At 36.2% G+C, this 14,137-nt stretch overlaps 1 protein-coding gene across 6 annotated transcripts in view; it reads right to left on the reverse strand.

Annotated features, from left to right (window-relative positions):
* Nucleotides 1-1,946: 1,946 nt before the first annotated feature.
* Nucleotides 1,947-14,137, reverse strand: part of IKZF1 (IKAROS family zinc finger 1) — an 83,344-nt gene continuing 71,153 nt past the window's right edge. For 5 of the 6 annotated variants that reach the window (XM_075212650.1, XM_075212647.1, XM_075212645.1 and 2 more), the window contains 4 exons: nt 9,856-10,023; nt 9,043-9,168; nt 8,174-8,308; nt 1,947-4,955 (listed from right to left, as the gene is read on the reverse strand). In XM_075212650.1, coding sequence (XP_075068751.1) covers nt 4,252-4,955; nt 8,174-8,308; nt 9,043-9,168; nt 9,856-10,023 — 1,133 coding nt within the window. In that variant the 3' untranslated portion in view covers nt 1,947-4,251. The remainder of the gene's footprint in view (nt 4,956-8,173; nt 8,309-9,042; nt 9,169-9,855; nt 10,024-14,137) is intronic. The other variant, XM_075212646.1, reaches the window with a different exon arrangement.

Here is a 14,137-nt window from a genome sequence, read left to right on the forward strand (position 1 = left end):
AGTAAATATAATTAAAACAATGAAACTTTGCAAAATATCTTATTAGATAAAATATATATTAGGCATATTTACATATCACTCGTCATTGCAAAATACAAAGTTAGGACAAAACAGACCATGACCTATTTAGTCCAGTCACACCACCATTTAGCTCTGGCCACACCTCCAGTCTGAGACACCACATTCCCCTTGCTTGTTAGGGGTATGCATTTATTATTTTATCATAGTGCTCCTACTCTTAGGTTTGTTGGTATCTGTGAAATATGTAACCATGGTTACAGTTACAAAAAGTTATGACATTTGTCTTTAAACTGTATCATAAAAATGGCTACCCTATTTACAATGGCTGCAAACAACTTTTGCAACTTTGGTGTTAGTTAATTTAATATTTCAATATTTTTGTGTTCATTATTAGATGTTAGCACTCTATTATTTCAGCATTCCCGCAATGGAGATAGTTCAGGACAATGGTGAAAATGGTTTCCCAAGCAATTGTGAAGAAAATGTGGTGGTAATTATATCAACCAATCAAATATTTGCTTGAATTTTCTAAACTATAGTAGAAAAGTGACAGCTAGAAACTAACTGGCTGCTAAGAGAAACACCACTGACCAGTTTTCATAAACATCCCTCATGGGGTTCCCATTTAAAATTGAGATTATTAAGACAATTTTCTGATCTACTTGCACTTGTGTGAGTTTAGTCCAATAGACTACATTAGGAACAGTGACTCTGAGCTACAAATATAGTATATTTATCATATATCATTTTACATCATAGTATATGTTTTTTCCCTTGAAAGATTGTTGTAGACAGCCGTTCCATGACAAGACAATAAAACCGTATTAATATAATGTTTATATATTATTAACTTATCTGATATAGTTTATAGAAGGCAGAAGGAGCTAAAGAAAACAGTGTATATTATTTAATGGATTTTACAAAATCCTGATGCATTTATGGAAGAAATGATAATTATTTCTGAAAATTTGTTGATTTTTTAATATCCTGATACACTTTTTGTGCATGAATATTCTGAGAGTATAAAAAGGAGGAGAGGCACTGTTTCTGGTTCAAACTAACAATTTATTGATTACTTAAACAAAAGATAAAAAATAGAAAGGTGGTCACATGTATAAAGGCTACAATGTTTTGTTCACATTAATGCAGCAACAAGTTCTAAATGCAACCCCACAGTGAAGGTGTCAAGACAGTTCCAAACCGCATTTTAAACCCATCTAATCCAATATGGTTTGATAAGTAATTACCCTCATTCATATACATAAATAAAAAATAATATTTATTAAAAAAGGTGGTACAAACAGTGTAAAGAGAGCAAATAAATAACATTTTTTTTTACAAACATGTATCTGATAGTTACATGTATTTTGCTTTATGATGGCAAATTTGCAATATAATACAATCTATGTTTCGGTACTCACTGATACAAAATGTGAGCATTTTTGCAGGTGACATTAAGAATGCAACAAATCTGACATTCAAGTAGGGAATTTGGTATTTTTTAACTTAAAATACAACTGTTAAGATGATAATAACACCAAGCTAAATAAACACATTTACTTTAAAAACTGATTAAGCAACCAAAAACGAAATCCTCATCAACAGGCAGAAGATAAACTTTCTACTTTTTCAGTCAGTTTATATAATTAAAGTTTTATTACAACACTTGCTTCATTGTTTGTGTAACTGTTCTTCAAGGTGATGCAAGCATTTTCAAATACATTTTGGAAAAAAAACACTTAAATATGTAGTCTGCATATGGATAAAGACTTTGCTGAAAGCTTGCGAGCAGGGTTCTCTTACCTCTCTGTCTGTATGTATTACCCAGTATTGTCTTATCAATGGTTGTTCCCAATTGTAAAGCGCTATGCAATTTGCTAGCGCTATATAAATAAATGATGATGATGAAAGTGTTATTTTTAAAAAAATAAATAAAATTGAATGATAATATCAGCTGCGGTGACATAGAATATGTGCAGAAATACATGGTATGCACTGCGTGTAATAAATGACCCTATCAGAGATAATTGCAGATAGTGGTGCACATCTGCAACCAAAATGTTGTCTATTACAAGGAAAGATGGCCGCACGTGCCAATGTGTGCGGAACTTGGCTGCACGGTGGCTTTTTCTGGGCTATCAGTAATAAGCTTTGAACTTGTTCTGCAAATGGGCCAGTGCTAGCTACTCTTATAAGCCCATGATCTTACAGTAATTATGCCTTACTGGTGGGGAGGTGCCTGTTTTCCTATGAGAAGGCTGTTTGAACATCACATGGTCACGTTGTCAGTTACAGGCAGATGTGTGCTTGGAACAATGCTTAAATAATAGTTAAATGCACAAATGAATAAAGAACAACATTGTCCCTTCAGTATTAGACTCAGGATAAAACAACCTTTGCACGGAGGTAACCATACTATAAAGTGGACATGTCACCTGACACATTTTCATTATTTAATGAAACAGTCCTTTACAAAAGGACTGTTTGGAAAAAAAAAATTCACCCACCCCTAACCATTCACCTAGGAGAGGGGCACTCCCCACATGTTTATCTGGGCAGTGTTATCTCCCTCCCATCAGTCCTGCTCCTCTTTGTCAGCGCTTCTGGCCTGTAAGAAGTACTGGGAGACAAACAGGCACTGGAGGGAAACAGTTGTGCCCATTTGACTTGAATGCTAAGTGGAATGGGAAGAGCTGTGTTTCTCCAGTGCCAGCCACCCTCAACGTCAGGCGGATGAAGATGCATTCTTTTGCTTTGCTCCTCCCAGTGTAAATGCACTTGGGTGTAAAAGTGCCTTTTTTCCATTATTGTTTGCTCCATTTACCCTACAGTGAATAGATGACTATGAAATCTGTGCACAAAGAGCACAGCTTTGCAAAGAGCACAGATTTGCCTGTTTGGCATATTGATCAATATGCCAAGCAGACAATTGCTGTTTTTTAAGAAAACAAATGATGTATAATAAACAGTGAAAGAAAATGCGTGGTCTGTAATCTACTCCCTGGAAAGCCAAAGTACAGCGAGTGTCGGCGTAGTAAAATATAAAGACTAAATATGAAAATGTGTGCATCCAGTATGATGTTTATATCACAGATATTATTGGCAGAAAGGTAAACTACATACAATCTGATTTTGTGGTTCACTAACTTTTAGAATAGCATGTAATTAAGATGATTGTATCTATTAAACAGGACCCCTTTGTTTAGATTTCTATATAATAAAATGACTGAGCTGCCTCTTGACCCTTGAGTACAGTCTACTGTTTTACAGACATATCCATTAGCAGATCATTGCAAAAAGAGTATTTTATTTGTGAAAAAAATCAGAATTGTGGGCAAAGTTTTATCAATATAGTTCTGTGACATGTAAGAAATTCAATATATACAAGGCAAAGCAAGCCCAATTGTCTATAGAGTGGTTTTCAATGCTTTATACATTGCTAAGATATTTTATGATTATGTACAAGAATGTAATTATAACACTGCACTGCTTTTTGACAAAATTTAGTAGGATAACATGGCAATAACAAGCAGTATAACCTACATAATGTTTACAAATAAAGCTATAAATAAACACATATTGTACACTTATGTAGTAAGCTTTTGTCAGTTTTATATAGACATAACATGGGAATTGTTCTATCAATACCTAATACTTAAATTATTTTATGGGCATTATATTTGTGTTTTATTTTAAATATTTCTTAAGTTCTATTGGTATGTATATGATGTAGGCCTTAAAAAAACATGAAATGAACACAATTTAAAAACAAACAGAATGTGTGTCTGGACAAACATTTTAAAGTGATATTAGTATTTATAGAATTACTATGTTGGAATACCCAATAACTCTCTTATTGCATTTCCATATATTTTAATTACACAAGCAGAAATGGACAGTTGCTAACTACATACAATGATGAAACTTTTTCCATGTTTCTCAATAGAAATTCTCTTCAAAATGTCTCCAAAAACACGATGCTCCAAAATATGGCACCATTTTGTAACAATAAAAATCTTATAAGAAAGCATGCTTCCTTCATGGAAAAAGTAGTTCTATTATTGGCTATTGTAGTCGGTAAGTCCATTTTTCATTCTCTTAAGTAGATGGATGTAAACTATTTCCTGCATGCTTTCTTGTTGCCAAAACATTTGTGCTTTTTTTTTATTTCACTGTAACTGCTGAATTTGGCACATGAAATCACTGCCTGTTGGTAGGGTTGAACGAGGCTCAACCCATATTGTAACGATGTTCCCCTCGGGTTATATGTGATGAAAACTCATATCTGTCCTGGCTCTGATAGCCACACATGTTGCACTCGAATGGATCACGAAAGCCATGACAGCCCATGTGGATGGTGTACATCACATGGTCCAAGAAGAGAATTCGGCAGTGCTCACACTTGTGGACCTTTACCTGCTCCCCATTGCTGCTGATCACTTTGAAAGCATCTTGGGAATTGTCATTGGCAGCCCTAAAGACATCAAATGGCTTGTTTACTTTTAGAGATAGCCCATTTCTAGGGTGAGGAGTCATGTGATTGGTCAGATAGATGAGGCCTCCCCTTTCCTCAATGTTGCTCTCAGTGTCTGTGGAGTCTTGATAGCTGTTGCTTGGGGATACCTCTTTCTCAGAAGAGATGGGTTTAACCTGGGAAAGCAACAGCAAGTTTTCTACTGCACTTTCATGGGCTGCTTGGTTGGGATGAGAGGCTATGTCGGCATGAGATTTATGCAGAGCATACATTGTGTTCATAGTTTGGACCACTTCAGGGCCACCTGGTGGTGTCTGCACCAGTGGACGCAAGGATTCTGCTCCCAAGTATGTAATAGCATTGTTGATTGCCTGATCCATGACATGTGTCTGCATAATTTCATTCTCCTTTTCATAATTACTGTTGGCATCATATGGGAGGTCTGACAGCCGTTTCTCCCCTAAGAGAAATCACATTTAAGTTATCAATTTATATACAAAAAGGTGTTTTTGGTAATCTTAGGATTAAATAAAAATCATATACTCGTTATCTCCTTAATAAAAGCCTTATTTTTTAACATAGGAGAAATGTCCTAAACCTAAACTTTATTTTTACAGGAGGAATACAACAAAAACTGATCCATTAAGAGTTAATGTTATATGACAGAAAATTTGGACCTGGCTATATTTATACAATTTGTAATTACTAAATGATTTGGTTTTTAGCAGGTAACTCATCCACAAAACAAGATTATTTTTTTATTTAACTACACTTTTTTAATTTGACAGTGATTAACATACCAGGATGTTTTGCTTTTTTCAAAGAAAACCTGAACTGGATAAAGATATCATTGGGCCCTAAGTGCAGCACAATTTATGTGGACCTAATATCTTCCTAGTGGCAATATACAAATAAGACACTCGCACTAAGGAGAATTGAATTCTGGGAAATCACATTTACATGGCAGCAACTTGCGTCACTGCTTTACCTACTGGGTTGTTAGAGCATGACACGGGTTAGCGCTGAAACAGAATATATACCTACATGATTTCTGTGAAAAGAATTCAGGTAGGGAGGGAGTGGTGGCAGTACAGAATTATGCCCTGTGTTTCTGCAGTGTGTTGGACTGTAGCACCATCGCCATCAGATGAAGAAGAGACCTTAGATGGGGAGTGAAATAGAGAAAACTGCCTAATTGATTTCAGGTTTAACATAGAGTTTATGGGTGTGGGGACGAGAGCTGTCGGTACTTTCCCCACAAACAAGTACAATAGATGGTTTTGCCCTACTGAAAAATCTGTATCTGCCTTTTACAATCATTGCAGAACATAGAACCGTATCTACAATGAGAAATATATATGCTGATCCAGCTGTATCTTATTAAGCAGAAAATGAAATATATAAACTGCTCACAGCAGACACATAGAAGTACCCAATAGTGAAGCCTGTCTCTGGAACCAATGGCAGTTCCAATGTCCTGGGCATTTTTCCCACTTGATTTGTTAGTAATATGGGTGAGCCCATAATCTGCTCTCTTATTTATATTTACATTTAAAGGTGCAGTTAATATTTTGTTTCCAATTTGCATGGTAATATTTTGTTTCCAATTTGCAAGCCACAACTGAAGATTATTACATCTACACATTTACAAATGTGAGCTTATGACACATTAGTGATAAAATGTTTTTTTTTTGTGGCTTTCTAGAACTCTGTTTAGCTGAACAGGGAGAACTACATATAAATAAGTAAAGTCAGACAAGACAGGAAACACTTGGGTTCATATGTGCTGGAAAATAATGGGCTGCTTACGTGGTTACCAAAGCTCTATAAAAACCGCTAACACTGAGCAGAATTGTGAAGACTGGAAGTTGCATTATGTATGTCTACATAAGGGCTTCTCTTTCACACTGTGGGCTTTCTTGTAACACTTGTATGCAGTTGTTTTCCTTGTGACCCTATAGTTACTATACAAATACTCCAAACTAAATTTGACCAAAGTGTCTACATCTTTAAAAATAGAGATTTTCAGTTGTATTTTCACATTCCATGCAAAGTACAGAGTAGTCATTTATGGAATAAAAATTGTAGTGACACTTTATTGTAATTAAAAGATACTTAAAATTCATAGGGCAATCCACAAATCTGAAAAAAATTCTTGTTGGCAATAATGGGGATACAATAGTCTACGCCTCTCTGAGAATGTGTCTTTTGCTGCCGTGATAGAGGGAATTTCTTGGTCCCAAACGCATTGAACAATAGTGAAAATGATGTAGAACAAAAAGAAATCTGCAGGGAATACTGCATTGAGTCTAATTCTACATATTTAACTTTGAGACAGATACTTACAATTCATAAAAAATGTATTCCACTCTTCCAATGCTCTTCTAACGTAAGAGCAAAATTAGTTTTTTTTTGCCCCAGTAAATCCAATTAGGTACAGGGTTTGTCCTTGGTATATAAAAGTATTTCCATAGTCATCAAAATAAATATTTTGCATTTGAATAGGCAGACATTTGTATGAATAAGATATTAGAATTAGATGACACTAATTTGTTTTGAAGAAATTAACTTGAAAAGCCTCATTCGTTTGTAAATGTCCACTCTAGTGCTTTCACACTGTACAAGCAGGAATCGAGTTGTACACATCTCCGTTGCTGCATGCTTCATCATTATCACCATCATCATTTATTTATTTATAGAGCACCACTAACACTACAGCACTGAACAGAGAACACACTCACATCAGTCCCTGCCCCAATAGAGCTTACAGTCTAAATTCCCTAATACACACACAGACTAGGGTCAATTTGATAGCAGCCAAATAACCTACTAGTTTGTTTTTGGAGTAAACCGGAGCACCTGGAGGAAACCCACGCAAACACGGGGAGAACATATAAAATCCACACAGATAAGGCCATGCTCATGACCCCAGTGCTGTGAGGCAGAAGTGCTAACCACTAAGCCACCATAATGTTGACAGCTGCAGTCGGGAGATGGGGGGTTGGCTGGGCTATCCTCTCATGTCCATGATAACATTGAAGAAGTCCTCTCTCCCACACATACCAGGTTTCAGAGACAGTAAGTACAGTGAATTCATCTTTTTAATGACAAGGATTAAATGTAATCATTTGGTCACATCAATTATGGTCACTGCAAGAGCTTTGTCAATAGAAGTGTTTCTATGACTGAACTTGGCAGTCTCTGACAGAGGGCTCCAATTTATGGCTACTTGCCTCTCCTAGAAATCATGCCACTACATGATCCAAACGTGATATCTGGTGACCAAAGCTTGAGTCTTGGAATTGGAAAAGTTGTACTTATTTATTTTGTATATTCTCAAATTCTTCATTTCTACACATCTAAGACATTTTAACTTAGATGTTGACCACACAATGGTACTATAGTGATGGTAACCAAACATGAGTAGATCTTGTTGCTCTACCTAAATGTCAGACAATTTGGCCAGGCTTATTTATGACTAAATTGGACATACATGTTGATGCAGTTATTGGCTGATCTAATCACATTTTTATTATTCAGAACGATTGTATGTGGAGATATTCAGACAGTTTGGTATTTTTCAACCAATCTGGCCTACCAAATCATTATGTGTATGGCTTGCTTATGTCACTAAGGTAAGATTAACTCTGCTAGAGTTATAAGGCTGCAAACTCTTACCAACAAATTTCTGAGGCATACAGCTCTTACGTTTGGTGACGTTACTTGCAAGTCTGTCCAGCACAAGAGATCTTTCAGACCCAAGCTTAGATAGGTCTTCTGCCATTTCGGTTGGGCTGCTCTCCTCTTTTACTACTAAAACCAGAGAAAATACAGTCCATCAGAATAGAGCTCTTAGCAGCAGCAGGGAACAACATAATATTTTCTATACAACATTTTACAAGCTACAAACAGTTGTTTGTAGCTTGTAAAATGTAGTCTTTGACTAACAGGTGTGCATCCAGCACACTTTTGATGATTTCATAAAAGGGTTAAGGAGTAGAAAGGAGTAGAATAAGCAATTGGAGAATAACTGTAGAGCCTATGGACTGTTTACACTAGGTGCCTTCCATGTATGTAAATAATTGCACTAAACACTTTAAAATAACATCCATTTGTATGAGGCCTTAAACAACCAAATTGGCTGTCCAATTCTCTGCTGGTACGAGCAGTGTTAATTTTGGACCTTACATACATTTGGTTCCTCTCAGCACCAGTAGCAAAATCAGATGGGCAGAGGTTTCTAGCTGTGTTTAGTTAATGGATACACTGTTAGATTCCTATTGTCTTCAAGGGTAGAATTCATTGCCCGTTAGACATTTGTTCCCAGATAACTACTCTTGTATGGAGATATTTGTGCAGCCTGAGGATATCACCAATAAGTAGTGTGTAGCGCGGGTATATAAGGGTAGCACTATTGTATATGATAGTGCCACCACCATTATCATGATGTCTATATCTTAAAATGTTAACTATATTTCTGAACATTTGTTGAACTGATTGTGTGTATTAGCCTTATTACAATAAGTGAAATGTTTCAGGTAAATTACCAGAGTAAAGGTTATTCTGCAGACCCATGCTTTGCAAATAGTTGTGACATCTTTCCTTATGTTCTTCCAAAGAACTACGCTGTTTGTAACTGCGGCCACAGTATCCACACTTGTGTGGTTTACCTACTGCAAGAAAAAAGGAGGTGAAATATTGTACACAATGTAAAAGCAAAACCTTACAGAAGTCATATACTAACACCTGAAATAATAAATAATTATGGTCATTATTTCTTTAAAACAAGAACAACACTGTTCAAAATTACTACACTGAACAATACAGGTGCACTTTCTTCTCTCATTTGTGTATGATCCCAGAGTCATATAAAACTGACTCTGGGATTCCATGTCTCAATGTATTCATTTATTCTGCCCCCACTTCATAAAATACAGATGATCTACACTATATAATTAATTCACTGGAATTTACACCTTAGCTAAAGTGACTGGATATGTGTCCAATTTGGCCTCACATATTGGTGATCTGTTTGCCTGATATATCATTTGACTGACTGGATTGCATGAAGCCCACTAGTGCAGTCTACCAATGACAACACACAGTAATTGGCTGACTGTATTTTCACACAGTCCAAATCATAACCGTACATACCGAACAGCAGCATCTACAGGTATGTGTTTTTTTTAACATCTCTGAAGATTTGTAAATGCTCCAAGTACTGCAGCAAGTATATACAATGACAATGCTGTTGTAGCACTGCACAATTCAGTCAATCAGTTGTTCATTATTTTAAAATGGTTCCCCTTTAACTATTGAGCTTCACAAAAATAGAGTCAATCCATAGCAGGCTTACTTACCAGAATGGGTCCTGAGATGACCAGTGAGTGCATCTCTGCGTCTGCATGCATAGTTACACATGTGACACTTAAAGGGCTTTTCACCAGAGTGTAATTTGATGTGGCGAAGCAGATTGCCTTTCTGGGTAAAGGAAGCACCACATTGGTTGCACTGGAATGGCCGCTCTCCTGGAAAATCAAAACAACAAAAATAAAATTTTATAAATATAACTAAAAAAAAATAACAGAAAGGTATAGAATCTATCTATCTATCTATCTATCTATCTATCTATCTATCTATCTATCTATCTATTTGTGTGAGAACAAAAATGTAACACAATTACAAGGGGAAAATTTCAAGAAGAAAGTTGTTTTCTCACTAGAACTGTATGACTTCCGTCGTCTGCAGGTTTCATAGAACATGAGGCTTTTAGACTAGACCTGCCAGTTCCTTAACGCTTCACTGGCTGGGTCAATTTGATCTGAAAATCTAATTTTTTTTTCTAAATCAGAATGGCACATCACAATGCAAATTCAACCTCATTTAAATAAAGTGACTGCAACATTTTTGTGTTGAAGAGCCACTCTTCCTGATCAGCAGTTTTGGAATAAACCAATATCCAATTTTGTATGTTGTGGCATTTGGTGTTTTTTTTTTTTTAATGTAGCTTTTTTTCAAAGGGTCTTTAAAATATGCTACTGAAGCAGCAAAAATAAAAAGGAAACTCATTAAAAATGCATTTCAGGATCACAAGTTCATTTCAGCGTTACATTCTTATATTTAAATGAAAGGCACTTCATTATAGCAGTTATAATAACTTCTTTTCATTTACATTTTCCCATGTATTTTCCCTTTCAATTTCTTCTCCATTACCTGTCTGTCCCTAAGCGGCAAAATCAGGGAGGAGAATGAGAGGGTGAAATAAAATTGAGCAGGCAACACTGCACTGAGGGACATTATCCATTATCCTTGCAGGATATTATCATGGGGTTTTGAATTAATAGTCTCTAGAGCTCACAAAATTCATAAGCCCATGACTGTATGTTTGGAAAAAGTGTAAAGAAGTGCCAAGGAGTATCAGCTGTGAACTGACATGACTACAGCACTCCTGCTACAAGTTCTTTCATTGTAGGCCCTACTACACACTGGAAAGCCTATTCCTAATACAGTAGAGCACCTGCACATCTATTAATATGTAAACTGTCAGTCCTATGTACTCTAAAGGCTCCATCAACATTTGGATCAGTTCTGTAAGGAGTCTTCGGAGCAGAGCCAGATTAAGACAGAGCCACTCAAGGCAAAAAATTCCAAGCTACTACAGGGGTTTTAAACCTTGTTCAGCAGGGACCAACATTATGTCTGTCAATCCACTTTGTGACTCTTCATCACTTTTTTTTAATAACACGCTTCATTTAACAACTGTTGCACAAAAAACAAGAATATTGTAAAATGTTACAAACATTTAATAAGGGATTTGTACTAAAAAATACATATAAAACATGGTTAATTAGCACATTAAGGGCCTCATTTAGAGTCGAACGCAATTGACACTGAAATCGTAAGTGTAAATTGCATCCCGTAATTTACACAGTAATTAGAGTTAGAGAATACTGTGCAAATTACAAACACGACTCTTTATCAGACTTTTAGGCCAGTGTGCAAGTGTATCATGCACAGCGCGCCCAGTAAAGATAATTAAATAACAGCAAAAACAAAAAAACATTTGTTCTTTTTTCCCCAAACAGCACAAGGGTTGGTTATGCTGTTTGGGAGAGGGTGCACACCTTTTTTTTTTTTTTTTTTTTTTTATTCTTTTTTACTTTATTTTTTTAATACATCAAGGTCTCTTGCACCAGCTGAAAGCACCCGCAAAAGATACGTCTCCCAAAAACCTATTTGCGGTTTGCTTTCAACACAAAATAGTATGTAAAGAGCGTGAACACGCCTTTACATTGCTAGGCTCGCCCACTGCTCCACCTCTCTAAGCGATGAGAGGTGCAACTAGGAAATCCATCTCAGTCGGAGTGCAAACCGAGATGGATCTTTGGCCAAAAGTGTTTTTTTGCGCTGAACAAACGGACTTGTGTCAGACTCTAAATGAGGCTCTAAATGTGCATAACTAGTATGGTTATTTAGTGTATTAGTGTAATCAATAGTATGTTAATTAGTATCAGTTATTATAAAATAGGTTTACAGGCAGAGGATTCTTTACTACATTTTTAGGGGACCCAGCTTAAATGTCCTTGTAAACAATGTTTTGGGTCGATACATATAGGTTAAGATCACTTGACCTACACCAGGAAACACATAATTTGTCCCAACAGTACACAACTTACTGACATTTTCCTATTTTCATGAGGAGTGAATAAAGTACTTTTATTTTACAGGTAAATGCAGAATAGATGGTGTTGTCAATAACAACAAATACTATGTTTGCTTTCACTACCTAACGTGTACTAGAAAAATGAAAGTTAGAATCTGATTGGTTGCTATGTAGAACACTGCAGTTACCTATAGAACAATTTCATAAATGTCTAGATGTCAGTTAGAACAGACTTCTACTACTCTTAACTGTCAATCATAATGGCAGACTGCAAGGACTCCCTGTTTTGCCCATCATTCATTGACATGCACAATACTGTGAAACTTCAGTCCCGCTTCTGTATCTGGTGGGCATTTGCTCATCCTTCCCATACTGCCATCTCCTATTTAATTCTTTCATATAGTACCCTGTTAAACTTCTATTACTAATTTGGGCAGCCAGCAAAAAAAAATCCCACCACTGGTACCATCTCTCTTGGTTCTCACAATAAGCGATAAGCTACATGCATTTAATGTCTATGTCTATGGCCTGTGGAACACAACCCTGGGCATTACCATATACTAAGTTTGCCAGGTATCCTTATTTATATCTTATGAATGTTTCCTGCAATGATAGATAAAATGCTTCTTTATTGGTAATATGGCTACATCTATCTTATTTGGGATATAGAGTAGATACAGGAATCAATGAGGAAGTTTAGAAACAGAAGCATGGAGGGCATATATAGAGGATTGGAGGGAGGTGTTACCTATATATTATCACCTGAACAAAAATTGTAAACTATTCTGGTACATTACAAATGATTCTCAGGTTTTAGAAGTGTTCATTCAATTTTTCGCTTATAAGCTAATTACAAAACTCAAATGAAGAACATTTGCTATATGGAATTGTATTTTAGAGTTGGTCTTGCGACTTCCCTTTCCACAATTATATATTGATTATGTTGATTATTTTTATTCAGAAAACACTTGTATTCAATTTTTTATTTATTTCTTTTTAAAAGAGCTGCAGAATTTGCTACTAAAGTAAAAAGGAAATGCTAGACTGAGACCTTAGAAGAAAACATCATTATGGTTAACCATTGTACTAACAGCATGTTCATTTTTATTTATGGAAATCAAGGGAAATTCCACTGAATTTTACAACCCATGAAAATGTATAATTTTATTGTCCTTAAATAAAAAACTAGATTTTTGTATCTCTCCCTCCCTCTCTCTCCCCCTCCCTTATTCTCTCCCTCTCTCTCCCTCTCTCTCCTACTCCCCCTCTCTCCCTCTCTCTCTCCCCCCCTCTCCCCCTTCCTCTCTCCCTCTCTCTCTCCTACTCCCCCCCCCTCTCTCTCTCTCTCTCCCTCCCCTCTCTCTCTCTATATCTTTCTCATGATATCTATACCCAGTATGAACCTTAAGTTTGTATAATGCTGGTCATTTAGGTATGCAGCTTTAAGGATTGCTGCTTCAACATGTAGGGCCACAACTCTTAATACTATGTTGTATTTATCTAAGTGCAAGCTATCGTTTTCGGTTATGAGCCATTTTAGGCTCACAAACTTTCCCTGCTGTGTCCTTCAACATTCATATTTGATAGGAAATTTAATCTGTATGGGAAAAATCCATTCCACATGATTATACCTTTATCTCAAGTATATTTAGTTCTGAAAATATGAAAAGCTCCCGAAAATTTTAAATATTTATTTGTGAATATTCTTAGTAGTTCTCCAAAATAAAGTAATATGCATTTTAATCTATTTTCATATATTTAGAATGTTTGTTACATATGAAATAGCTTTTAATTGTTTTTACCCTGCTCAAGTGCATGTCTCGCAACTGTCCCGATTTCGGCAGGACAGTCCCAACTTGGGGGGACTGTCCCGCCAGCCCACCGTCTGTGCATTTGACCGGACTTGTAGCAGTCAGGAGGTATGTCCCCACTTACAAAAATGAAGGGGTGTCGCACACACCAGAGGCAGGTGCCTTTGG

The sequence above is a fragment of the Mixophyes fleayi genome, chromosome 5 (genome assembly GCF_038048845.1).
Source record: "Mixophyes fleayi isolate aMixFle1 chromosome 5, aMixFle1.hap1, whole genome shotgun sequence".
Classification (NCBI taxonomy): domain Eukaryota; kingdom Metazoa; phylum Chordata; class Amphibia; order Anura; family Limnodynastidae; genus Mixophyes; species Mixophyes fleayi.